The 26,707-nt window shown below is 57.9% G+C and overlaps 3 protein-coding genes across 3 annotated transcripts; all 3 read right to left on the reverse strand.

Annotated features, from left to right (window-relative positions):
* Positions 1–411: 411 nt before the first annotated feature.
* plekho1a (pleckstrin homology domain containing, family O member 1a) lies at positions 412–11,326 on the reverse strand. Its single transcript, XM_030120977.1, has 11 exons — positions 11,145–11,326; positions 9,694–9,843; positions 7,159–7,299; positions 4,335–4,439; positions 4,143–4,244; positions 3,794–4,071; positions 3,247–3,342; positions 2,030–2,195; positions 1,804–1,916; positions 787–1,207; positions 412–693 (listed from the first exon to the last, which is right to left on the reverse strand). Exons 1-11 carry the CDS (start codon positions 11,169–11,171, stop codon positions 412–414), a joined length of 1,881 nt encoding a protein of 626 aa, XP_029976837.1. The 5' UTR covers positions 11,172–11,326.
* A 4,827-nt stretch (positions 11,327–16,153) lies between these two features.
* LOC115409705 (early nodulin-75-like) lies at positions 16,154–17,125 on the reverse strand. Its single transcript, XM_030120978.1, has one exon. It carries the CDS (start codon positions 17,123–17,125, stop codon positions 16,154–16,156), a length of 972 nt encoding a protein of 323 aa, XP_029976838.1.
* A 505-nt stretch (positions 17,126–17,630) lies between these two features.
* vps45 (vacuolar protein sorting 45 homolog) lies at positions 17,631–23,038 on the reverse strand. The gene is made up of 15 exons (XM_030121145.1): positions 22,758–23,038; positions 22,456–22,590; positions 22,269–22,329; positions 22,087–22,166; positions 21,937–22,005; positions 21,650–21,787; positions 21,309–21,419; positions 21,084–21,218; positions 20,890–21,003; positions 20,359–20,685; positions 20,170–20,277; positions 19,945–20,066; positions 18,258–18,389; positions 17,708–17,822; positions 17,631–17,677 (listed from the first exon to the last, which is right to left on the reverse strand). The coding sequence occupies exons 1-14, from the start codon at positions 22,848–22,850 to the stop codon at positions 17,744–17,746; spliced, it is 1,704 nt and encodes a 567-aa protein (XP_029977005.1). The 5' UTR covers positions 22,851–23,038; the 3' UTR covers positions 17,631–17,677; positions 17,708–17,743.
* Between the last annotated feature and the right edge of the window lie 3,669 nt (positions 23,039–26,707).

Genomic DNA, 26,707 nt, shown 5'->3' on the forward strand with positions numbered 1-26,707 from the left:
CTGACCAGAATGGCCACGCCTACAGAACATGACACCAAGACGTAAACGCAGATTAAAAAGGAGTGCAGACAGGAAGTCCTGCAGTCAGACAGGAAGTCCTGCGGGTCAGACAGGAAGTCCTGCAGTCAGACAGGAAGTCCTGCAGTCAGACAGGAAGTCCTGCGGGTCAGACAGGAAGTCCTGCGGGCCAGACAGGAAGTCCTGCGGGTCAGACAGGAAGTCCTGCGGGTCGACAGGAAGTCCTGCGGGCCAGACAGGAAGTCCTGCGGGTCTGACAGGAAGTCCTGCGGGCCAGACAGGAAGTCCTGCAGGTGCTGGTGTGGAAACGTCGACATCATTAGTTTCTGGTCTCGCCGCCGCCCTCGGGGCCGCACGCCGCCACGCTGGAAGTTCAGTGACTGGATGAGCTCGTCACGGTGTCTCGGACTCGTCCTCGTCCATGGGGGACGCCGGCGAGGCGGGCGAGGCGGGCGAGGCGGGCGTGTCGTCTCCCTCCGCTGCTGCGGGCGCCGCCGGTGCCCCGGTCGCCGCCGCCGCGGTCATCTTCTCGTAGGTTCTGCGGCGCTGCCGCCGCAGCGTCTGGCTCTGCAGCTCCTTCACCTCCTGCAGAACCTCCTGCGCCTCCTTCCAGGACGACACGGCCTCCTCCAGGAGGCGCTCCGCCTCGGCGCGCCGCCGCTCCACCTCCCCGTCCTCCTCCAGGAGGCGCTCCGCCTCGGCGCGCCGCCGCTCCACCTCCCCGTCCTCCTCCAGGAGGCGCTCCGCCTCGGCGCCCCGCCGCTCCACCTCCTCGTCCTCCTCAGACGGCGGCGAGTCCGACGGCGGCCGCGGTTCGTCGGGGCTTTCCGGCGGGGTGGGCTCGGAGGATCCGGATGGACCGGAGAGGTCCGGACCGGGACCGGGACCGTCCCCGGTGCTGCTGAGACACGGGGACGTGGACTCGCTGTCCATCGGACAACCGTCAACCCGGGGGGACCCGTCTCCTCCCTCGCCCGGAGACTCTTTGGATTTAGAGGAGGAGTCAGCGGAATGGGGCGGGGCCTTCAGGCGAGGGGAGGCGGAGCCTCGAGAGCGAGGAGAGTCAGAGGCTTTGGAGCGGCTCCTCTTGGCCCGGGACCGGGGAGACTCCCGTCCTCTGAGACGAGGAGAGTCCTTCGTCCGGAGGCGAGGAGAGTCGCTGCTCCTGCTCCTGGGAGATCCTGAAGACCTGCAGGGGAGACCACAAAGATGGAACCACACAGCCCTCCGAGACCCCCACAGACCCTATCAGACCCTATCAGACCCCCACAGACCCTATAAGACCCCCACAGACCCTATCAGACCCTATCAGACCCCCACAGACCCTATAAGACCCCCACAGACCCTATCAGACCCTATCAGACCCCCACAGACCCTATCAGACCCTATCAGACCCTATCAGACCCCCACAGACCCTATAAGACCCCCACAGACCCTATCAGACCCTATCAGACCCCCACAGACCTATCAGACCCTATCAGACCCCCCCAGACCCTATAAGACCCCCACAGACCCTATCAGACCCTATCAGACCCCCACAGACCCTATCAGACCCTATCAGACCCCCACAGACCCTATAAGACCCCCACAGACCCTATCAGACCCTCTGAGGCCACATCAGCCCAGAGACCCCCAGAGACCCCATCAGACCCTGTGAGACTGCCAAACCCTCCTGAAACTTGGCTCCTGACACCCCTGGAGACCGCCTGGGAGCCTCTCATCCCTCTGAGACCCCCTACGACCCTCTGAGTCTTGAGGAAACCCTTCAGGACCCCTTGGTCCTACCTGGACTGGGGGGAGTCGGACCCCCGGAGGTGGTGCAGTCTGGGCGAGTCGACGGCCTTCGGGTGTGGCGAACCGCCTCCTCGCTCGCGCTGCTCTTTGGCCTTCTGCAGCTCCTGTCAGTCACAGTATCACAGGTCAGTGGGCGGGGCCTGTGGGCGGGGTCTGTGGGCGGGGTCTGTGGGCGGGGCTCGTCGTGGAGCCTCCAGCCATCAGGAGAAGCTCAGACCTGCAGTCTCATCTCCTCCAGCAGCTCCTGGGCTCTCTGCATTCGCTGGGCGATCAGACTCTGCAGCTGTCCCACCGGCGCCGCCGCCGCCGCCGCCGCCGCCTCCGGGGGGCGCCGCAGCTCCGAACGCAGCTCCGAACGCAGCTCCGACCGGATCATGGCTGGCCTGTACAGCAAGAAAGACGAGGTCTGAGCAAGTCCAGAGAAGGCACACCGGCTCCAGGACCAAGGTGGTCCAATCCTGATCCAGTCCTGATCCAGTCCTGATCCAGTCCTGGTCCAGTCCTGATCCAGTCCTGATCCAGTCCTGGTCCAGTCCTGATCCAGTCCTGGTCCAGTCTTGGTCCAGTCCTGGTCCTGCAAGTTTTCATGGTGTCTTTGATTCTCAAGCCTTTTGTTTCCTCTCACACCCCTGTCCCACTGCAGCTCGCGGGTCGACCCGTGTTTTCGACCCGCTAACAACCGGCTTCTAGGCTCCTCCCCCTCCGCCTGCAGGCCCGCGTCTCACCGCCTGCTGGCGAGCCGCGTTTTCCCGCGCTGATGCTGTCCCACGTTGATGACATCATCAGTGTGACGGAGCAAAATGAAAGCAAACAATGCAGCGGAGCACCGTCCCCGTCACCGGGAGACGAGTCTCCTCTTCCTGGATCAGGAGCTCTCTGGTCTCCTGTCCTGCAGTGCTGGTCTCACGCTGTGTCCACAAACAATACTTAGCGCGCTAACGTAGCCACGCTAACATAGCCACACTAACATAGCCGCGCTAGCATAGCCACGCTAACGTAGCCACGCTAGCGTAGCCGCGCTAGCATAGCCATGTTAACGTAGCCGCGCTAGCATAGCCACACTAGCGTAGCTGCGCTAACATAGCCATGCAAACGTAGCCTGGCTAACGTAGCCGCGCTGCGTCGACGTCATCACGTAAGGTCCCGGATGTGTCCCTCCCACGAAAGGCCGGTAGCAGCGACCCGTTAAAAACCCGGGTCGGCTGCAGGGTTGAAAGACCCGGGTCTGAATCTGATTAAACCCTTTACTCTGCCATGAGGAGCCGGGTGTAGCGGGTTTAAACCGGTTTTTTGGCTGGTGGGAAAGGGGCTACAGTGAGGCAGATGGAACCTGGTTGTCCCTCCAGGACCAGGACCAGGACCAGGACCAGGTGTGTGTGTGTGTGTGTGTGTGTGTGTGTGTGTGTGTGTGTGTGTGTGTGTGTGTGTGTGTACCTGGAGGACAGGACCTCGTCCATGGAGGCACAGCGACTCCGTCCCTGCATGCTGAAGCGTTTTCCAGGCTGTGGAGTTCTGGACTGGACCTGCAGGTGGAGACAGGGGGCGTCGGGTCGGGTCAGGTGGTGTCAGGTGGGGTCAAGTGGGTCAGGGGGGTCAGGGGGGGTCGGGTGGGGTCAGGTGGGTCAGGTGGGGTCAGGTGGGTCAGGTGGGTCAGGGAGGGTCAGGGGGGTCAGGTGGGGTCAGGTGGGTCAGGGGGGATCAGGTGGGGTCAGGTGGGTCAGGGGGGGTCAGGTGGGTCAGGGGGGGTCGGGTGGGTCAGGGGGGGTCAGGTGGGTCAGGGAGGGTCAGGGGGGGTCAGGTGGGTCAGGGAAGGTCAGGGGGGGTCGGGTGGGGTCAGGTGGGTCAGGGGGGGTCGGGTGGGGTCGGGTGGGGTCGGGGGGGGCGCGGGTGGGGTGGGAAGTTGTCTCAGCTCAGGTTTGGTGGTGCTGCTATGATCATCCGCAGGATGTGGTTGTGGGTTCAGGTCCAGGTCTGGTCCCTCACCTGGACCTGCGGAGCGTTGCAGGCCTTGGAGACCTCCAGGGGGCGCTGTCTTCCCCAGGACCGCTCGCTGCCGCGGGGCAGGCTGCCCGTCTTCGGCCGGGGCTCTTTCAGGGCGGCTCGCAGCTTCGACGCGTCGGTTCCGGCTCGCTGCCGACCTCCGACCCCCCGGGGGGAGTCCCGCGGGTCCACCTGGAGGCCGTGGTCCCAGGGGTCCTGAGGGTCGTCCTCCTCAGCGACGAGGTCCAGCATCAGCGTGCCGCGGGACGAGGTGGAGACCTGGGGGGTCGGAGACACTGTCAGAGGGACCGACGGTGGGACCGGCGCCGGCCGGACGGCGTCCTCCGTACCGCGGCCAGCAGGTGTCCTCTGGTGGGCAGGCGCCGGCCGACCGGGATCTTCGCCCTGTCCCTGGTGGGATGGACCAGGATGCTGTCCTCCTCGATAGTCACCTGGACACGCAGAACAGACTCTGAGACGTCTTTGGAAGCGACGCCGTGAAGGGTGAGCCCAGCAGAACGTCCACTGCACCACAGCCGTACCTCGTCCAGGACCCGGTTCTTGGCCCTGACGATGGCAACGTTCAGCGCCTGGACCCAAGACTCCTTCTCCTCAGGACTCACAGCCAGGAACACCAGGTTCGGGACCTGAAGGGGGACAGTCCAGCTACCAGGTTAGCAACCTGAAGGGGGACAGTCCAGATCCTCATGTCCCCCCAGGTGCCCAGCTAAACTCCACGGTTTAGAAACCAGCAGGCCGGTCTCGGTCTGTCTCCCTCTAGTGGGGAGAATGACAATGACAGCAGCCATGTGGGGGGGGGGGGGGGGGGGGGGGGGGGGGGGCATTTCCACCTCCCCTACTCTATGTGCATGTTTGTCTCTTTCTCTCTGCCTGTACTGTGTGTGTGTGTGTGTGTGTGTGTGTGTGTGTGTGTCTTTCTGGGATTATCGGCTGGATTTGGTCTAACTGGATTCTGCAGATTAAGTTTCATCAGAGGGGATCGGCCAATCAGAACAGCCTGGACAGAGGAGGCGGGTCTTGTGGAGGATAATCCACCAATGAGGCGGCAGAGAAAGTCAGCCTGGACGATGTAATCTGAGAGCTCAGAGGACGACAGGAGAGACACACACAAGTACACAACATGCACACAACGAAACCACACAACAAGAACACAACAGTAACTAAATAACACCGCAGAACACAACACAACCACACAACACAACCTCATAACAGAACACAACACAACCGCACAACACAACCTCATAACAGAACACAACACAACCGCACAACACAACCTCATAACAGAACACAACACAACACAACCACACAACACAACCTCATAACAGAACACAACACAACCGCACAACACAACCTCATAACAGAACACAACACAACCACACAACACAACCTCATAACAGAACACAACACCACCGCACAACACAACCTCATAACAGAACACAACACAACACAAGACAACCACACAACACAACCTCATAACAGAACACAACACAACCACACAACACAACCTCATAACAGAACACAACACCACCGCACAACACAACCTCATAACAGAACACAACACAACACAAGACAACCACACAACACAACCTCATAACAGAACACAACACAACACAACACAACCACACAACACCACCGCATAACACAACACAACAGAACACAACACAACACAACACAACACAACAAGAACACAACAAGGATGCAGTGATGCACTTCAGGAATTTGTGGCAGAAATGATAAAATGAAACGTAGCATGGCTGGGGCCTGTGGGACAGGTGCATCATGGGAGATCCCTGGGTCAGGTGCATCATGGGAGAACGTTGGGACAGGTGCATCATGGGAGATCCCTGGGTCAGGTGCATCATGGGAGATCCCTGGGTCAGGTGCATCATGGGAGAATGCTGGGACAGGTGCATCATGGGAGAGCGCTAGGACAGGTGCATCATGGGAGAACGCTGGGACAGGTGCATCATGGGAGAACGCTGGGACAGGTGCATCATGGGAGAACGCTGGGACAGGTGCATCCTGGGAGATCCCTTCAACAGGTGCATCATGGGAGAGCGCTAGGACAGGTGCATCATGGGAGAACGCTGGGACAGGTGCATCCTGGGAGATCCCTTCGACAGGTGCATCATGGGAGAGCGCTAGGACAGGTGCATCCTGGGAGATCCCTGGGACAGGTGCATCATGGGAGAGCGCTAGGACAGGTGCATCATGGGAGAACGCTGGGACAGGTGCATCCTGGGAGATCCCTGGGACAGGTGCATCATGGGAGAATGCTGGGACAGGTGCATCATGGGAGAACGCTGGGACAGGTGCATCATGGGAGAACACATTCAGAACACTGATGGAGAGGCAGCAGGGAGACGTCGGTCAGAGGGAGGTCCGGGTCACACGGTGTGTGTTTGTGTCAGATTTGAGTTGCTGCTGTTGTGTGTCTGAAAGCTGTTCTTATTTCACCGCTTCAGGTGTTTCATGCTGAAAAACCACCAGCGGCCTCGTTTACATGGAACCAAGAAGAGACGAGCTGGACGGTGCTGAGAAACACTTTCTAATCAAACCCTGAGAGAAGAAACGCTGCAGAGCAGAGGTGGAGCCGGGTGTTGAAAGAGCTCGGTGGTAGACTACCAGCGGACCGCCGCCCGGTGTGACGGATGAACTGGTTGCCATGGTAACGAGTGACGGTTCCTGTAAACATGCTGGAAGCAGCAGATGTTAGAATCAGACTCACTAAAGACTCTGAACTGATGAATTTACTGGAGCTGTAGAGAACCGGCGTCACTAGAACCTCTACAAGGTTCAGGTTCAACACCTGCTGGTCACCAGTTAACACGGACACCAGTTCATCTGGAACACCGGCAGGCGGGGCGGAGGCGTGGCGCCGGGCGGGGGAGGGGCTCTCTGAGCAGAGAGGAAGACCAGAACCTCAACGGTCCTGACAGAACCCAGGAGCTGGGCTCCACCAGGACCCTGAGACCAGGACTCTGAGACCAGGACCCTGAGACCAGGACTCTGAGACCAGGACCCTGAGACCAGGACTCTGAGACCAGGACCCTGAGACCAGGAATGATGGTGGACCGCTTTACCTGCCGTGCATCTACACAGATGAGTTCTTTTCTATGGTTTTCAATCAGACGTACTGACAGGGTTACAGACAGGCGTACAGACAGAGTTACGGACGGGGTTCCAGACAGACGGGGTTCCAGACAGACGGGGTTCCAGACAGACGGGGTTCCAGACAGACGGAGGTCCAGACAGACGGGGTTCCAGACAGACGGGGGTCCAGACAGACGGGGGTCCAGACAGACGGGGTTCCAGACAGACGGGGGTCCAGACAGGCGTACTGACGGTGTTCCCGGGCCTGCGGCAGCGCAGCACGGTGAAGCGGCTGTGGTTCTTCTTGCTGCGGCTCTTGGCCTTCCTCAGCTCCTCGGAGCGCTCAAAGTCCCGCAGGTCGAACACCTCCGCCGCCTTCCGCTCGTCCTTCACCTGCACCACAACACACTGCTGACGTCATCACACAACACACTGCTGACGTCATCACACAACACACTGCTGACATCATCACACAACACACTGCTGATGTCATCACACAACACACTGCTGACGTCATCACACAACACACTGCTGACATCATCACACAACACACTGCTGATGTCATCACACAACACACTGCTGATGTCATCACACAACACACTGCTGATGTCATCACACAACACACTGCTGACGTCATCACACAACACACTGCTGACGTCATCACACAACACACTGCTGATGTCATCACACAACACACTGCTGATGTCATCACACAACACACTGCTGATGTCATCACACAACGAACTGCTGATGTCATCACACAACACACTGCTGACATCATCACACAACACACTGCTGACATCATCACACAACACACTGCTGATGTCATCACACAACACACTGCTGACGTCATCACACAACACACTGCTGACATCATCACACAACACACTGCTGATGTCATCACACAACACACTGCTGATGTCATCACACAACACACTGCTGACGTCATCACACAACACACTGCTGACGTCATCACACAACACACTGCTGATGTCATCACACAACACACTGCTGATGTCATCACACAACACACTGCTGATGTCATCACACAACACACTGCTGACATCATCACACAACACACCGCTGACATCATCACACAACACACTGCTGAAGTCATCACACAACACACCCGGTGACGTCATCACACAACACACTGCTGATGTCATCACGCAACACACCTGCTGACATCATCACACAACACACTGCTGACATCATCACACAACACACTGCTGACGTCATCACACAACACACTGCTGATGTCATCACGCAACACACCTGCTGACATCATCACACAACACACTGCTGACGTCATCACACAACACACTGCTGATGTCATCACACAACACACCTGCTGACATCATCACACAACACACTGCTGACATCATCACACAACACACTGCTGACATCATCACACAACACACTGCTGATGTCATCACACAACACACTGCTGATGTCATCACACAACACACTGCTGACATCATCACACAACACACTGCTGACATCATCACACAACACACTGCTGAAGTCATCACACAACACACCCGGTGACGTCATCACACAACACACTGCTGATGTCATCACGCAACACACCTGCTTACATCATCACACAACACACTGCTGACATCATCACACAACACACCTGCTGACGTCATCACACAACACACTGCTGACGTCATCACACAACACACTGCTGATGTCATCACACAACACACTGCTGACATCATCACACAACACACTGCTGACGTCATCACACAACACACTGCTGACATCATCACACAACACACTGCTGACATCATCACACAACACACTGCTGACGTCATCACGCAACACACTGCTGATGTCATCACACAACACACTGCTGATGTCATCACACAACACACTGCTGATGTCATCACACAACACACTGCTGACGTCATCACACAACACACTGCTGACGTCATCACACAACACACTGCTGACATCATCACACAACACACTGCTGAAGTCATCACACAACACACCCGGTGACGTCATCACACAACACACTGCTGATGTCATCACGCAACACACCTGCTTACATCATCACACAACACACTGCTGACATCATCACACAACACACCTGCTGACGTCATCACACAACACACTGCTGACGTCATCACACAACACACTGCTGATGTCATCACACAACACACTGCTGACATCATCACACAACACACTGCTGACGTCATCACACAACACACTGCTGACATCATCACACAACACACTGCTGACATCATCACACAACACACTGCTGACGTCATCACGCAACACACTGCTGATGTCATCACACAACACACTGCTGATGTCATCACACAACACACCTGCTGACGTCATCACACAACACACTGCTGACGTCATCACACAACACACTGCTGATGTCATCACACAACACACTGCTGACATCATCACACAACACACTGCTGATGTCATCACACAACACACTGCTGACGTCATCACACAACACACTGCTGACATCATCACACAACACACTGCTGACGTCATCACACAACACACTGCTGATGTCATCACACAACACACTGCTGATGTCATCACACAACACACTGCTGACATCATCACACAACACACTGCTGACATCATCACACAACACACTGCTGATGTCATCACACACACGGCAGCTCCCAAACACACTCGTTTCCATGGTTACACTCAACACTGCCAGCCAATCAGAGAGCAGAGTGTCTGTCGGATGGAAGTTAGCAACAACATTCACACGCTCACACTCACACTCACACTCACACTCACACTCACCTCCTTCTCGGAGATATACAGACGTTCTCCTCTCAGCATCACGAACCGGTTCCTCCACAGCTCCCTGAAGATCCCGCGGCCGCAGAACCTGCGGATCCAGCCCACCTTGTCCGGCGGCAGCGAGGCGGGCGGGTTGGAGTCCTGGAGGCCCTGGAACCCGGCAGAGAACCGACAACCAGGAGTCATGACAGTGGACCATAGAGACATGGGGAACCAGGACAGAGTCCCAGATCCTTCCTCCAGGAGCAGAACCACGACGAAGACCTCTGCTCTAGAACCTTCCTCCAGAGAACCGGTGAAGGAACAGGACTGGTGAATCATGGACCAGACCCACAAGACCACAGACCGCAAAGACCCGCACTAACCATACAGACCACCAGAGACCGCCTAAGGGGTTACAGATCCCCACAGAAACTCATAGACCACCACAGACTCCCACAGAGCTTACAGACCCCATAGACCCTACAGATGCCCACAGATGACCACAGACCCTCACAGACCTTACAGACCCCCATTAACCCTGCAAAACCTCACAGAACCCCAGAGGCCTCAACCGACCTCAAAGACCACCACAGACCCCCATAGACCCCCACAAATCCCCATAGACCCCACAAACCCCCACAGACCCCCATAGACCCCACAGACCACCACAGACCCCCACAGGCCCCCATAGACCCCACAGACCCCCACAGACCCCCATAGACCCCCATAGACCCCACAGACCACCACAGACCCTCATAGAACCCCATAGACCACCACAGACCCCCACAGACCCCCACAGACCCCCATAGACCCCACAGACCACCACAGACCCCCATAGACCCCACAGACCCCCACAGACCCCCATAGACCCCACAGACCACCACAGACCCCCATAGACCCCACAGACCCCACAGACCACCACAGACCACACAGACCCCCATAGACCCCACAGACCCTCATAGAACCCCATAGACCCCACAGACCACCACAGACCACCACAGACCCCCATAGACCCCCATAGACCCCACAGACCCTCAGAGAACCCCATAGACCCCACAGACCACCACAGACCACCACAGACCCCCATAGACCCCCATAGACCCCACAGACCCTCATAGAACCCCATAGACCCCACAGACCACCACAGACCACCACAGACCCCCATAGACCCCCATAGACCACCACAGAGCTTACAGACAGCCGTCATCTGCTAGAGGTGATGGAGGTGATGGGGGAGGGTGGAGGAGGGTAGAGGAGGTGATGGAGGTGATGGGGGAGGGTGGAGGAGGATGGAGGAGGTGATGGAGGATGGAGGAGGTGATGGGGGAGGGTGGAGGTGATGGAGGGTGGAGGAGGATGGAGGAGGTGATGGAGGTGATGGGGGAGGATGGAGGAGGTGATGGGGGCTGAACCCCAGCGGAGCAGCGGCAGCACCGTCCGCTCCTCGCCGGGTGGAGCTCGTCACCCACCCGCCTGCTGTGGCTGCTCCGCTTCATCCTGCGGGGCTCCTCGCTCTGTCAGGCCGGGGAGGACGCCTCGAGGGCCGGCGGCGGCAGCAGCGTCGGGTCGGTGTCGGTCCTCCGGTTCTTCTTCTGCTTCCTCTCTTGTCTCCGCCGAGGCTGCATCGTCTCTGCGCGTGCACGACCGCTCGGAGGCGGATGCTCTCCCGCTCCGCGCACGCGTTCGCTCACGCGGACACGCACGGTAGCCTACATATGAAAGAGAAGCCCGACAGTGCCGCCCGGTGGACGGAACGGGGACTGGCGAGGAAAGAGGATGGAGGGAGGATGGAGGGAGGAGGAGAGAGGAGGAGAGGGGAGGGGAGGGGAGGATGGCGGGAGGGAGGAGGAGAGAGGAGGAGAGAGGAGGAGAGGGGAGGAGAGGGGAGGGGAGGATGGTGGGAGGGAGGAGGAGAGAGGAGGAGAGGGGAGGAGAGGGGAGGAGAGGGGAGGGGAGGATGGTGGGAGGATGGAGGGAGGAGGAGAGAGGAGGGTGGAGAAGTCCCGGTGAAGCTGATTGTTAATAATTTAAAGTTACTGTTCACTGACTGGATATGGAAAGATGGGCGGGGCTAACGTGACGTCAGCACTCGGGCCATACATAAAAGCGAAGGTGTGCCAGCGGAGCGGCCATCTTGCTGCGGGCAGCTGCTCCTTCAGAGCTGTTCTCACTCTGCACACTGATGAATAATGAGAGCAGAGAGCATCAGTATCATCATCATCATCAGAACAACAACTTCTGTTGAGCTGCAGAAACGCAGAACTGCCACAGTGAAGAAACATGTTTATGGCTGCATGATGGAGAGAACGTTCGTGGTTTAAATGGGAGCAGTGCTCGCTTCCCTGCTCTCCGGTCTGGAGGCGCCGCCCTGCTGCTGAGACTCCGGAGGAACGGAGAACCGTCGAGGTGAGAACCCTGACCACCCGGTGAGAACCCTGACCACCAGGAACCCTGACCACCAGGTGAGAACCCTGACCACCAGGTGAGAACCCTGACCACCAGGTGAGAACCCTGACCACCAGGTGAGAACCCTGACCACCCGGTGAGAACCCTGACCACCAGGTGAGAACCCTGACCACCCGGTGAGAACCCTGACCACCAGGTGAGAACCCTGACCACCAGGTGAGAACCCTGACCACCAGGAACCCTGACCACCCGGTGAGAACCCTGACCACCAGGTGAGAACCCTGACCACCAGGTGAGAACCCTGACCACCAGGTGAGAACCCTGACCACCAGGAACCCTGACCACCCGGTGAGAACCCTGACCACCCGGTGAGAACCCTGACCACCAGGTGAGAACCCTGACCACCAGGTGAGAACCCTGACCATCAGGTGAGAACCCTGACCACCAGGTGAGAACCCTGACCACCCGGTGAGAACCCTGACCACCAGGTGAGAACCCTGACCACCCGGTGAGAACCCTGACCACCAGGTGAGAACCCTGACCACCAGGTGAGAACCCTGACCACCAGGAACCCTGACCACCCGGTGAGAACCCTGACCACCAGGTGAGAACCCTGACCACCAGGAACCCTGACCACCAGGTGAGAACCCTGACCACCAGGTGAGAACCCTGACCACCAGGTGAGAACCCTGACCACCAGGTGAGAACCCTGACCACCAGGAACCCTGACCACCAGGTGAGAACCCTGACCACCAGGTGAGAACCCTGACCACCCGGTGAGAACCCTGACCACCAGGAACCCTGACCACCAGGTGAGAACCCTGACCACCAGGAACCCTGACCACCAGGTGAGAACCCTGACCACCAGGAACCCTGACCACCAGGTGAGAACCCTGACCATCAGGTGAGAACCCTGACCACCAGGTGAGAACCCTGACCACCCGGTGAGAACCCTGACCACCAGGAACCCTGACCACCAGGTGAGAACCCTGACCACCCGGTGAGAACCCTGACCACCAGGAACCCTGACCACCAGGTGAGAACCCTGACCACCAGGTGAGAACCCTGACCACCAGGTGAGAACCCTGACCACCCGGTGAGAACCCTGACCACCCGGTGAGAACCCTGACCACCAGGAACCCTGACCACCCGGTGAGAACCCTGACCACCAGGTGAGAACCCTGACCACCAGGAACCCTGACCACCAGGTGAGAACCCTGACCACCAGGTGAGAACCCTGACCACCCGGTGAGAACCCTGACCACCCGGTGAGAACCCTGACCACCAGGAACCCTGACCACCAGGTGAGAACCCTGACCACCAGGAACCCTGACCACCCGGTGAGAACCCTGACCACCCGGTGAGAACCCTGACCACCAGGAACCCTGACCACCCGGTGAGAACCCTGACCACCAGGTGAGAACCCTGACCACCAGGTGAGAACCCTGACCACCAGGAACCCTGACCACCAGGTGAGAACCCTGACCACCAGGTGAGAACCCTGACCACCAGGAACCCTGACCACCAGGTGAGAACCCTGACCACCAGGTGAGAACCCTGACCACCAGGTGAGAACCCTGACCACCCGGTGAGAACCCTGACCACCCGGTGAGAACCCTGACCACCAGGTGAGAACCCTGACCATCGACCAGCAGTGAGTCTGCAGGCGTCTCACTCCCCAGCGCTCTGGTCACATGAATCCACCAGTTCGCTGCTTTATCAATTTACAACAGACAACAGAACACATTTTACTGTTAGCATGACTCGACCGTACAGGCGCCATGCTAACTGCTAACTGCTGACTGCTAACAGCTAATGACTGAAAATGAAGGAATGCTGTCAGGTGTTTTTTTTTTAACCATTGTCGTGGCTTTCTGTCTTGAACAAACAACAAAAATCTAAACTTAACTTAAAGCTGGTGTCCGGAGTTTCCGTTCGTTTCCAACGTATGAATCATTTTTCAACAGAGCTTCAGTGTGTCAGTCTGGTTCATACTACAATATAATATCAGCATAAAGCAATATAAAGATGTATTTATGAGCCCCGCCTTCGTCTCATAGACCCCCATGTTATCCGAAAAAGCGCCGGTCAGCATCAGCCAATAGGCTTCGAGCTTCCGCCTTGTCCTGCTGTCAGTCAAAGTGTGGAGCAGCCAGAGAGCACGTCGCTCGCCCAGCAGAGGAGAGTTAGCTACAGCAGATATATCCACCGTCTGCTGAACATCCAGGAAACAGCTCAACATGGAGGATGCTGCAGGACTGGAGGCTCTCATTTTCACCCCACAGGTAATGGCTTCCGCGCATGGACAATTAAAGGGGCGTGGCTTGGTCGCTCATGAACGCAGAGGGAGGGGAACCTCAAGACGTTGGATTAAAAAAACCTCTCTCTTTCAAAACTCCGGACACGAGCTCTAAGCTTCAAATTGCCACTGATGCATCATGGGTAGAGGTTTACACGGTCAAGAAAAGCAATGTCCACAAAATTCCAGTCAGTTTTCATCTTGGTTTTTTTCCGAAGCAAACAAACTAACTGGTCTTCACTTCCTGCTGCCTCTCTGCACTGGTGAAAAACCATCGGCTCACCCCGGTGCATGCTGGTCCCACGGCCCACCCCGGTGCATGCTGGTCCCACGGCTCACCCCGGTGCATGCTGGTCCCACGGCTCACCCTGGTGCATGCTGGTCCAACGGCCCACCCCGGTGCATGCTGGTCCCACGGCCCACCCTGGTGCATGCTGGTCCCACGGCTCACCCTGGTGCATGCTGGTCCCACGGCCCACCCCGGTGCATGCTGGTCCCACGGCCCACCCTGGTGCATGCTGGTCCCACGGCTCACCCTGGTGCATGCTGGTCCCACGGCCCACCCTGGTGCATGCTGGTCCCACGGCTCACCCTGGTGCATGCTGGTCCAACGGCCCACCCCGGTGCATGCTGGTCCCACGGCCCACCCTGGTGCATGCTGGTCCCACGGCCCACCCCGGTGCATGCTGGTAAAATAATGAGTCATTTACCCAAAACAAACATGGCAAATAAACAAATAATAAATCTAAACAAAATAAACACAATATGCAAAAATCCAAACGACACAAATTAGGAAACATTCCGAAAAGATTGAAAGACTATGGTGCGTTCACACCGGACGCGTCGCGGGCGTCGTCGACGCTCGGGACGCCTCGAAGCTGACGCTTGTGACGCTTCAAGCAAGACGCTTGACACCAGGTGGTCACAAAGCTCGCGACGCACGTCAGGTTATTGGCGCGCCGGAGGCTGATTTCTGTTTCCAGCTCTGGCGGATCGCATCAGCAGAGCGGCTCGGCTTTATTTGTTAAATAAAGCTAGACCACGTCGTCGCCGGAAAAGTGGCTATTGGCTGCTCTGCTCCTCTCTGCTCTGCCTGCAGCAGGGGGCGCTGCTGAGACTGACCGCTGTGAGAGCTTTGGGACGGGGGAGGGGCTCACGCAGCACCCGCTGCTCGTTGACGACAGCAGCGAGACGTCCTGTCACGTCTCCACAGCACCAGAAACGGCCGCTAGGTTTGTCGCTAGTCGCCTTTGACAAATAAAAAGTCTCCAAGAGGCTTTGGAAAGTCGCCAGATTTAGTGAAAAAGTCGTCAAGTTAGCAACACTGGCCGGCCCGCATCGGTGCTCGGATCACTCGTAGTGACGTAGCAGCGGAGGGATCGTCTCTGATTGGTTGACGCCCAGCGGCAGCGCGTCGAAAGTTCAGTTTTCCCAACTCTCAAAAAGCGACGCTCACGGCGCTCCTGACGCCGGGGATACGCGTAGTGGGCGTCGACGCTCGAAACGCTCGAAAAGCGACGCTACTGACGCTACTGACGCTCCTGACGTGCCGCCCCACCGCTCCACGACACTCGTCCACCATAGACTTTGCATAGAAAAGCGCCGCTCACGACGCTTGCGACGCGTCCGGTGTGAACGCACCGTAAGAAACACTCCAACAACCGTCAGCTCAACGCTTTTCTTTTATTGTTTAACTGGAAAAGGAAAGAACACACAACTTGTCTCTCAGGCATCAAACCAAAAAGTCCAGCTCTCCACCACCTGATGCGCTCCTCAGTCCTCCAGCAGGGGGCTCCCTCCCCTGCTCCAGGAGGAAGATACAAAGGGGTCTTCTGGTAGCGGTGGTCTTCTGGTGGCGGTGGTCTTCTGGTGGCTGGGGGTCTTCTGGTGGCGGTGGTCTTCCGGTGGCGGGGGGTCTTCCGGTGGCGGGTCTTCCGGGGGCGGGTGGTCTTCCGGTGGCGGGTGGTCTTCCGGGGGCGGGGGGTCTTCCGGTGGCGGTAGTCTTCCGGTGGCGGTGGTCTTCCGGTGGCGGGTCTTCCGGGGGCGGGGGGTCTTCCGGTGGCGGTGGTCTTCCGGTGGCGGTGGTCTTCCGGTGGCGGGTCTTCCGGGGGCGGGGGGTCTTCCGGTGGCGGGTGGTCTTCCGGGGGCGGGGGGTCTTCCGGTGGCGGGTGGTCTTCCAGGGGCGGGGGGTCTTCCGGTGGCGGTGGTCTTCCGGTGGCGGTGGTCTTCCAGGGGCGGGGGGTCTTCCGGTGGCGGTGGTCTTCCGGTGGCGGGTGGTCTTCCAGGGGCGGGGGGTCTTCCGGTGGCGGGGGGTCTTCCGGTGGCGGGGGGTCTTCTGGTGGCGGTGGTCTTCCGGTGGCGGGGGGTCTTCCGGTGGCGGGGGGTCTTCCGGTGGCGGTGGTCTTCCGGTGGCGGGGGGTCTTCCGGTGGCGGGGGGGTCTTCCGGTGGCGGTGGTCTTCCGGTGGCGGGGGGGTCTTCCGGTGGCGGTGGTCTTCCGGTGGTGGGGGGTCTTCCGGTGGCGGGGGGTCTTCCGGTGGAGGGGGGTCTTCCGGTGGCGGTGGTCTTCCGGTGGCGGGGGGTCTTCCGGTGGCGGGGGGTCTTCCGGTGGCGGTGGTCTTCCGGTGGCGGGGGGTCTTCTGGACGGCCGGACCGTCTCTTTGCAGCTTTGCAGAGCTGGACGTGTCTCTGCAAGTCGTCCCTCCCTGCTGGTCCAGCTCAGCCAAGTCCTCAGCAGCGTCCTCCATGTGTCCCGGTCCTGGTCCCGGTCCCGTCTTCATAACACGGTCTGAAACGGGACCCCGTCTTACTGAGTTCCTCTGAACCTCCATGTTCTCCCTGTGCTTTGGAGGGACGGCTGCCGGCTCGTTTCCCCGCCGTGGAACTCCTTCAGGGGTCTGTGATGCCCTGGACCTCGGGGTAGGGGTCCGTGGCTCTAGGGGGCGCTGGCCTGGGGCGCAGAGCCGCCATGGGGGGGCCGTCATGGCCCTCTGCTTGAGTGGGGTTGGGGTTCTTGGGTTCTTGGGCCCTGGACCTGTCTGTCTGGAGTTTGCATGTTCTCCCCTGCTGGTGGAGAGCTGTCCCCTGATGGTGTGTGTGTGTGTGTGTGTGTGTGTTGGTGAAACGTCATGAGACGACAGCGGACTGAACGCCTGTCACCGGAGGACTGATCCTGAACCGACTGATCCGACCAGGTCTGGTTCTGCAGGACACCCGGAGAAACGGTTGAAAGAAAACAAGAACTGAACAGGATGGAATCAGGGTCAGCTTTATTATCTCACACACACACACACACACACACACACACACACACACACACACACACACACACACAGGGAATGGTACTGAGGCGGGGAGTGTGTGGTTCAACGCCGGTTGCCGTGGCGACCGTGGGACCTGTCGCCGCCACTCTGGCCCGTTGATGACATCACTTCCTCCAGGAAACTGAAAGAGCAGAAACATGAATCCAGAGACGTCCTGATGTCCTCTGGCCCTGGTCCTAGGCCTGGCCCTGGTCCTAGGCCTGGCCCTGGTCCTAGGCCTGGCCCTGGTCCCAAGGCCTGGCCCTGGTCCTAGGCCTGGCCCTGGTCTCAGGCCTGGCCCTGGTCCCAAGGCCTGGCCCTGGTCCTAGGCCTGGCCCTGGTCCTAGGCCTGGCCCTGGTCTCAGGCCTGGCCCTGGTCTCAGGCCTGGCCCTGGTCTCAGGCCTGGCCCTGGTCCTAGGCCTGGCCCTGGTCCTAGGCCTGGCCCTGGTCTCAGGCCTGGCCCTGGTCCTAGGCCTGGCCCTGGTCTCAGGCCTGGCCCTGGTCCTAGGCCTGGCCCTGGTCCTAGGCCTGGCCCTGGCCCTGGCCCTAGTCTGGGCCCTGGGGTCACAGTCCCACCTCTTGGTGTTGTGGATGCTGCTGCCCCCCAACACGATGCGGACCCCCGGAGTGCTGCGGTTCAGGTTGTAGACCGTCAGAGCTTCTTCATATGTGGCTCCACCGATGACAAAGACCAGGATGTCCTGAGGCCTGAGGACCGACACACACACACACACACACACGCACGCACGCACCATAGGTTACCATTCTCTCTCAGGTGTGTTACTGCTCTCTCAGGTGTGTTACTGCTCTCTCAGGTGTGTGTTACCCTCTCTCAGGTGTGTGTTACCCTCTCTCAGGTGTGTTACCCTCTCTCAGGTGTGTTACTGCTCTCTCAGGTGTGTTACTGCTCTCTCAGGTGTGTTACTGCTCTCTCAGGTGTGTGTTACCCTCTCTCAGGTGTGTGTTACCCTCTCTCAGGTGTGTGTTACCCTCTCTCAGGTGTGTTACCCCTCTCTCAGGTGTGTTACCCCTCTCTCAGGTGTGTTGGGCTGAATCCCATTTCACCCCTGACCCTCCCCCTCGTTTTGCGCGTTCACGTGGAGGGTAGGAGTGTCCCGACTGTCATGATGACGGAGGGGTAGGGCCAAGAAAGAGGGCCAGTCACCCCTCCAAAAGGAGATTCTCAAGAGGCACACTCCAAACGGAGGGGTATCGGCCGATGGCGAGGGGCGCCTGTTCTGTCACCGTAGACCATGACTGGCGGGCGGGGTTAATTCACTTCCGCATTGGTGGGGGCGCTCGTTTCCACACCTGCGCATTCCAGGCGCATTCCAAACACAACAGATAGACGATTATTTTCAATAAACTGGTTTCTTCAACACCGCCCGCCTGGAATGCGCGGGTGGGAAACGAGCGCTCCTGCCAATGCGGAAGTGAACTGGCCCCGTCCGCTACTGACGGTCCAGGCGACCAAAACAAGCGCCCCTCGCCACCGGCCGTCACTGGATGACAGATTTCTCAGAAAGCCTTCCAAGAACAGCAAGATGGCGGCGTCCGCTACGAAAGAAGTTCATAAATGTCAGTATTTTGTCAATTAATAAAGTTTTAAAATGTAAGAAAAACATTCTTCTTCGGCAAACAACTGTCGCATCTGCTGCGTCATCGGCAGCGGCGACTACTGATGACGTACGCGATTGTCGGAGGGGTGTTCCAATTCGGAGGGTTTACTTTCTGCCCCACCCCTCAGCACTCCGCTTCATAGGGGGAGGCCAAGGGGGAGGGCGAGAAAGAGAAATGGGACTGGGCCTTACCCTCTTTCAGGTGTGTGTTACCCTCTCTCAGGTGTGTTACCGCTCTCTCGTGTGTTACCCTCTCTCGTGTGTGTTACCCTCTCTCGTGTGTGTTACCCTCTCTCGTGTGTGTTACCCTCTCTCAGGTGTGTTACCCTCTCTCAGGTGTGTTACCGCTCTCTCAGGTGTGTTACCGCTCTCTCAGGTGTGTTACCGCTCTCTCAGGTGTGTTACCGCTCTCTCAGGTGTGTTACTGCTCTCTCAGGTGTGTTACCGCTCTCTCAGGTGTGTTACCCCTCTCTCAGGTGTGTTACCGCTCTCTCAGGTGTGTTACCGCTCTCTCAGGTGTGTTACCGCTCTCTCAGGTGTGTTACCGCTCTCTCAGGTGTGTTACCGCTCTCTCAGGTGTGTTACTGCTCTCTCAGGTGTGTTACTGCTCTCTCAGGTGTGTTACCCTCTCTCAGGTGTGTTACCTGTCTCGGAGGCTGCTTGCTCCCAGGTAGGGGAACTGACTGTCTTTGAGTCGTCCTTTGATCAGCTGGTCCAGGGTGTCATGGAGGAGCGGTTGGTGCTGAGTGTAGACGTTCTCCACCCCCTAAGTGGAGACACACACACACACACACACACACACACACACACACACACACTCTCTGATGTGGTCACTCGGCTCCGGGCCGTCCTGAACGGCGTCTTCGTACCTTCAGGCCTTTGAAGAACTGTTTGGTGATGGCGACGGCGTCCGTCGGCGTGATGAGGTCGCTTCCTCGGACCCTCTTCCCTCCGTACTCCACCACCGCCTGCACCATCTGAAGCAGAGCGCAGGCGTCAACCGGAGGACGGACGGCAGGGACGGGCGGGGACGGGCGGGGACGGGCGGGGTCGTTTACCCTGCGGTGGCGCTCGGACACGCCCCTGCGGCTCAGCTCGTCCATCAGGGACGGCAGGACGCTGCTGCTGTGGCGCTCGTACCGCAGGGCGTAGAGCATGACCAGGCGCACGGCGTCCAGCTCCGACAGGCGGGGGTTCTGCAGCAGGCGCCGCACGCTCTGCTGGGCGCTGGAGTGGTCGTTCTGACAGGCCAGCTCCTGCTCCACCTCCGACACCTCCATCAGCTGCCGCTCCGCCACCAGCCGGGACAGCTCCCCCACCACCGTCACGTGTTTGGACACGGTGCCAGACATCTTCTTAAACTGGGGGTAGTTATCCACAAAGGCCTGCAGGGGGCAGCAACACCGGACGCTCAGTCTGTAGCTCCGCCCACTTCCAGACAACTTCAACTCCCCCCTCCTCCTCCCCCTCCCTCCTCCTCCCTCTTCACTCAAGGGTAACAGGTCGGTACAGCCCCATCGCCGCGGTGACGGCTCGTTACAGCGCCGTCCGTCGCCACGGCGACGGGTCCTGACGCGGAGGACCCTGACCTTCATGTCGGAGATGGACTCCAGCTTCTGCTGTCCTTTAGGCTTCTTCTTCTGGAAGTCCTCCATCAGGTTCTTGATGTTGGTTCCAATTTCACCAAAGTTCAGGTACAAGTTCTGTAGAAACAATCGGAGACGGTGTTATGTGTGTCTGACGGTCCGTCCTCCGTCCCCCATCCCCCCACCATCAGGCTCACGTTGGCGTAGAACTCGTCGTTCTCGGCGGACAGCACCACCTCTCTCAGGTCCTTGCTGATGCCGGGGACTCTGGACAGGTCGATGCGGTTGTTGTTGAGTCCCAGCAGCTCGTGGACCATGGCCTGGTACGTCCACTGAAACACAGGCCAGGCGGCGCGTTAGCGAGACGGCGCGTTAGCGAGGCTGCCGTGATGTCACGGCGACGCAGAGCCGTCATTGGTCACCTGGTTGAGCAGCGGCGTGATGGCGTCGTCGCTGCGGTCCAGGATCAGGAGGAGGGGAGGAACCTCCGTCTTCCTGAAGTCAAACAGCTCGTACTCCTTAGTGATGATTTGCTGCAGCGCACACACACACACACACACACACACACACACACACACACACACACACACACACACACACACACACACACACACACACACACACACACACACACACACACACACACACACACACACACACACACAGGTTAGAGTGCTTTGAGGAGGGGTCTGGGCTTCCTGTGAGCTGATTGGACGATGTGTCTCCTGCTCTACTGATGGGAGTGAGGCGTTGCCGTGGAAACCTTGACGCTCTCGGCGAGACGCCTGGACGCGTCGGAGGACAGCTGGTAGCGAATGATGGGACACTTCTTCAGAGCCAGGAGGACGGAGGTCAAACCCTGAGTGCAGCGGGACAGCAGGGCGGGCTCCCAGCCCCGGCCCTGAAACACAGACGTCACACACATGAGCAGCGCGCACACACACACACACACACACACACACACACACACACACACACACACACACACACACACACACACACACACACACACACACACACACACACACACACACACACAGACTCCCGTACCCGTGTGACTCCCTGGAGGTTGAGGGAGAACAAGTGAGGATTCACAGCGATGAAATCTCCGTAGAATTCCTGCGGGAATCGAACACACTGCTGAGCGGCCGTGCTGGGATCAACGCTGCGTTGCCATGACGACCGGAGCCTCAGCCTCACCTGGACCTCAGCCACCACTTCCTGCTCGTCGGCCTCCGCCAGCGCCTTGATCTCACTCTTACTGATGACGTTACTGAAGTCTGGACGGCGCGCACGCACGCACACGCACACACACACACACAGTTCAGTCCCAGTCCCGCGCATCTACGGCGGGTGTGTCTACGGTTGCCATGGTAACTCACAGATGAAGTAGACGCTGTACTTGGGCCTCCGGAGTTCCTGGATCAGGTGCTCCACGTTCTCCTGCGAGTGCGTGCACACACACACACACACACACAAACCAGCAGTGGACCCTGGTGTTCCCTGGGGATGATCTGTGTGTGTGTGTGTGTGTGTGTGTGTGTGTGTGTGTGTGTGTGTGTGTGTCACCTTGCTGGGCCTCAGGAAGCAGATGGCCTTCAGGTGCTTCATACTGTCTCGGTTCTGAGAGTCGATCCGCTCAAACAGATAAACCTCTTTCTGGAGGATCTCAGACTGAGTGTACACAACGCTGACGATGCTGGTCTGCACACACACACACACACACACACACACACACACACAAAACCAAAATCAACAGACAGCATCATTTTAAAAAATAGCTGCGGTAAAGCGTTTGGCTGCAGGTCAGTGTGTGTGTGTGTGTGTGTGTGTGTGTGTGTGTGTGTGTGTGTGTGTGTGTGTGTGTGTACCGTCTCCTTGTCCATCAGCAGAACCTTCATCCCGGGTCCGCTGTTCTCAATCATCTTGGAGATGTACTGTTTCACCGCGAGCGTCACGTTCATGGCTGCGGCGCAGAGAGTAAACAAACAAACAAACAAACAAACAGGCAGCCAGCCGGGCGTCCTGCGTCCTGTCCCCTGTCCCCTGTCCCCTGTCTCCTGTCCCCTGTCTCCTGTCTCCTGTCGGGCTTCTTTCTCTCCCGATGATGTGAAAACAGCAGCTCCGCTCGCTGTCTGACTTCCGGGTGTGTGACGTCAACACGTCAAGCGTTGTTACGTAGAGAGAGACAGCGCTGTGTGTGTGTGTGTGTGTGTGTGTGTGTTGTGATGCTGCGGGGCAGCGCCGCCTGTCGAGCCGGAGTGGTAGAACCGCACCGTCAGGCCCGCGCTGTGAGGACCGGGTCCAGCCAGGTCCGTCCGGGTCCAGCCAGGTCCGTCCGGGTCCAGCCAGGTCCGTCCGGGTCCAGCCAGGTCCGTCCGGGTCCAGCCAGTCTCCCCCGAGTCAGAGACGCACGAGAAGTACGGCGGCCGACAGGTTCAGACGCTGCAACCACAGGAGTGATGGAAAACCCCAAACTCACACACACATCGAACACACACAGGAGAAACAAAGACCCGCAAAATCACAAAACACAAAGAACACTGCAGACATATAAACACACAACTGCAAGAGAAACTCTGCAAATTCAGTCCACAGCGGGAGGTCCAGACCGAACAGGAGAGGGAGGAGAAGAAGAAGAGGAAGAAGGAAGAAGAAGAAGGCGCACAATTCCATAGACATCATTTATACTCATCATATATATCAGATCTCACGATTCCTTCTCCTCTTCGTGTCTGGAGCTCTCCTGTTGTGGACTGAATTTGCAGCGTTTCTCTTGTTGTTGTTTTGGGTTTTGTGTGTTTTTATATATTTGCAGCAGTTTTTCTTGTGTGTTTTATCAGTGAGTTTTGGATCATTTCTGTTTGCAGCGTTTTTTGCCGTTTGCACCGGTCGGCCACCGTATGGAAGACACGAGAAGACAGATGGTTCCAGGTCTTCCGGGACGCAGACGTGGCTTTGAGCAGTTATTTATTTATTTATTTATTTATTTATTTATTTATTTATTTATTTATTATTTTTACATTCTTCCATGGTAGTTAATGATGGAATGAATTACAACATTGGGATTCCAGAAGGAGAGGTGGAGTCAGGCGGAGCAGGTGGAGCAGGTGGAGTCGGGTGGAGCAGGTGGAGCAGGCGGAGCAGGTGGAGTCGGGTGGAGCAGGTGGAGCAGGTGGAGCAGGTGGAGTCGGGTGGAGCAGGCGGAGCAGGTGGAGCAGGTGGAGTCGGGTGGAGTCGGGTGGAGCAGGTGGAGTCGGGTGGAGCAGGTGGAGCAGGTGGAGTCGGGTGGAGCAGGTGGAGTCGGGTGGAGCAGGCGGAGCAGGTGGAGTCGGGTGGAGCAGGTGGAGTCGGGTGGAGCAGGTGGAGCAGGTGGAGTCAGGGTGGAGCAGGTGGAGTCGGGTGGAGCAGGTGGAGCAGGTGGAGTCAGGGTGGAGCAGGTGGAGTCGGGTGGAGCAGGCGGAGCAGGTGGAGTCGGGCGGAGCAGGTGGAGTCGGGTGGAGCAGGTGGAGCAGGTGGAGTCGGGTGGAGCAGGTGGAGCAGGTGGAGTCGGGCGGAGCAGGTGGAGTCGGGTGGAGCAGGTGGAGCAGGTGGAGTCGGGTGGAGCAGGTGGAGCAGGTGGAGTCGGGTGGAGCAGGTGGAGTCAGGGTGGAGTAGGTGGAGCAGGTGGAGTCAGGGTGGAGCAGGGTGGAGTCAGGGTGGAGCAGGTGGAGTCAGGGTGGAGCAGGTGGAGTCGGGTGGAGCAGGTGGAGCAGGTGGAGTCAGGGTGGAGCAGGTGGAGTCAGGGTGGAGCAGGTGGAGCAGGTGGAGTCAGGGTGGAGCAGGTGGAGCAGGTGGAGTCAGGGTGGAGTCAGGGTGGAGCAGGTGGAGCAGGTGGAGTCGGGTGGAGCAGGTGGAGCAGGTGGAGTCGGGTGGAGCAGGTGGAGTCGGGTGGAGCAGGCGGAGCAGGTGGAGTCGGGTGGAGCAGGTGGAGTCGGGTGGAGCAGGCGGAGCAGGTGGAGTCGGGTGGAGCAGGTGGAGTCGGGTGGAGCAGGTGGAGCAGGTGGAGTCGGGCGGAGCAGGTGGAGTCGGGTCTGAATGGAGGGAAACCAGCTGATCCAGGAGGAGCTGCTCTCTGCTCTCTGGCGCCCCCTGCTGGCTGAGAGGATCTTCAGAGCAGCAGCATCGACACCTGGAGAGGCGGAGCTGTTCAGCCAATCAGGGGGTTTATCAGGAGGGTGTGGTCAGGTGACTCTGAGCTGATTGGCTGATCTCAGCTCCACTGGAGGAATTAGAGGAGCGCTCTCTGGCCCTGCTGTGGCCCCTGTGGCCCCTGGCTCTCTGGCTCTCTGGCCCTGTGGCCCCTGTGGCCCCTGGCTGTCCGTCCTCTCTGTCTCTGTCTTGTGTGACTGTTGTTCTTCGCCTGTTGCTTCAGGCCACAGATGCAGGAGCCCCGGGGCCCCTGCTGTGACCAGCTGATCGGAGCTCCGTCTCTGGACGTTTCTTCCTCCGGTCTCTGGGTTTTCCTCTGATGGCCAGTTTTTCAGAATCTTCTTTATTCGCCAAGTACGTTCAAGACATACAAGGATTTGTACCCGGCAGGCGGTGTCGCTTCACAAGAACGAAAGGAAAACCAAATTAAAAACTAGAAATTGGCTCTCAGAGAGGCAGAGCTCCGCCACAGCTCAAATCAGTCGCCAACAACCAGAAGAACACCAGATATAATCAAACACTGTGATCGGGTGTGATCGGAGCGGAGCGCTGCAGCGTGCGGGGCCTCTGTCTCTCGCCCTGTCGCCCTCTCTCCCTGTGTGTGTGTGTGTGTGTGTGTGTGTGTGTGTGTGTGTTTATCTGAAAAGGAAAACCGAAAAGCAACATAATTTATGTTATTTTACTTCATTTTAATTTGAAAATTGACCGGATTCTCTCGTATTTTCCGTTCCCGACTTCCTGTCTGGAGCGATCTGCTCTGTCCAGCTGTACAGCCGGCGGTCCACAGCGCGAGCCGCGACCCTCATGTATGAACCATCAGAGAGGTTAACAGGGCGCCGACCTGACAGTCGGTGCGCGGCGCGTCCTGTGAACCAGGCGTTTGTCCCCCCTGTCGGCGGGCTGCCCAACCATGTGAAAGACTCCCCATCTCTCAATGATAAAGAATCCTTTAAACAACTCCTGGATCCAGACAGTGATCCGGATCTTCACCAAAATTTAATCAATTCTAAGTTAGCCCAAGACCCTCCTTTCCACTAAGTTTTATTGCAATCCGTCCATCACTTTTTCCGGGATCTTGCTAACAAACCAACAAACCAACAAACCAACCGACATGATTACATAACCTCCTGGCGGAGGTAACAATAGAACTCTGTATACACTGTAATAGTAGAAAAAAGAAGAAGTAGAATTTGGCACTCAGAGAGCGCAGACCTCCGCCACAGGTGAAATCAGTCAACAACAATAAGAACACCAGATATAAATATCAGTAAACAGATGTAAACAAACCCTGTCATCAGTTTAAAGCCATACTTCAACATTGTGGCAAATTGGCCCATTGAGCTCAACTCCTCAGTCATCAGAGCAGCAGACTGACTGTTTCTGAGGTTGAGCTGTTGTTTATTCAGAGGTGAGTCAGGAAGGTTTTCAGGACGGACACAATGGAAGTGGACGGTATTTTTGTTCCCCCTCGTCAAACTCATCAAATACACAATCCAACAACCCCAAAACACTTTGGTGACACGTTATAATCCACACACTCACTACGCTGTGGAACACCAACAAATAATACTGTAAAGCAAATACTGGGAACTACTTTTTCTGTTGAAATCACTACGCCCAGACGCCATGT

The sequence above is a fragment of the Salarias fasciatus genome, chromosome 22 (assembly GCF_902148845.1).
Source record: "Salarias fasciatus chromosome 22, fSalaFa1.1, whole genome shotgun sequence".
NCBI lineage: Eukaryota > Metazoa > Chordata > Actinopteri > Blenniiformes > Blenniidae > Salarias > Salarias fasciatus.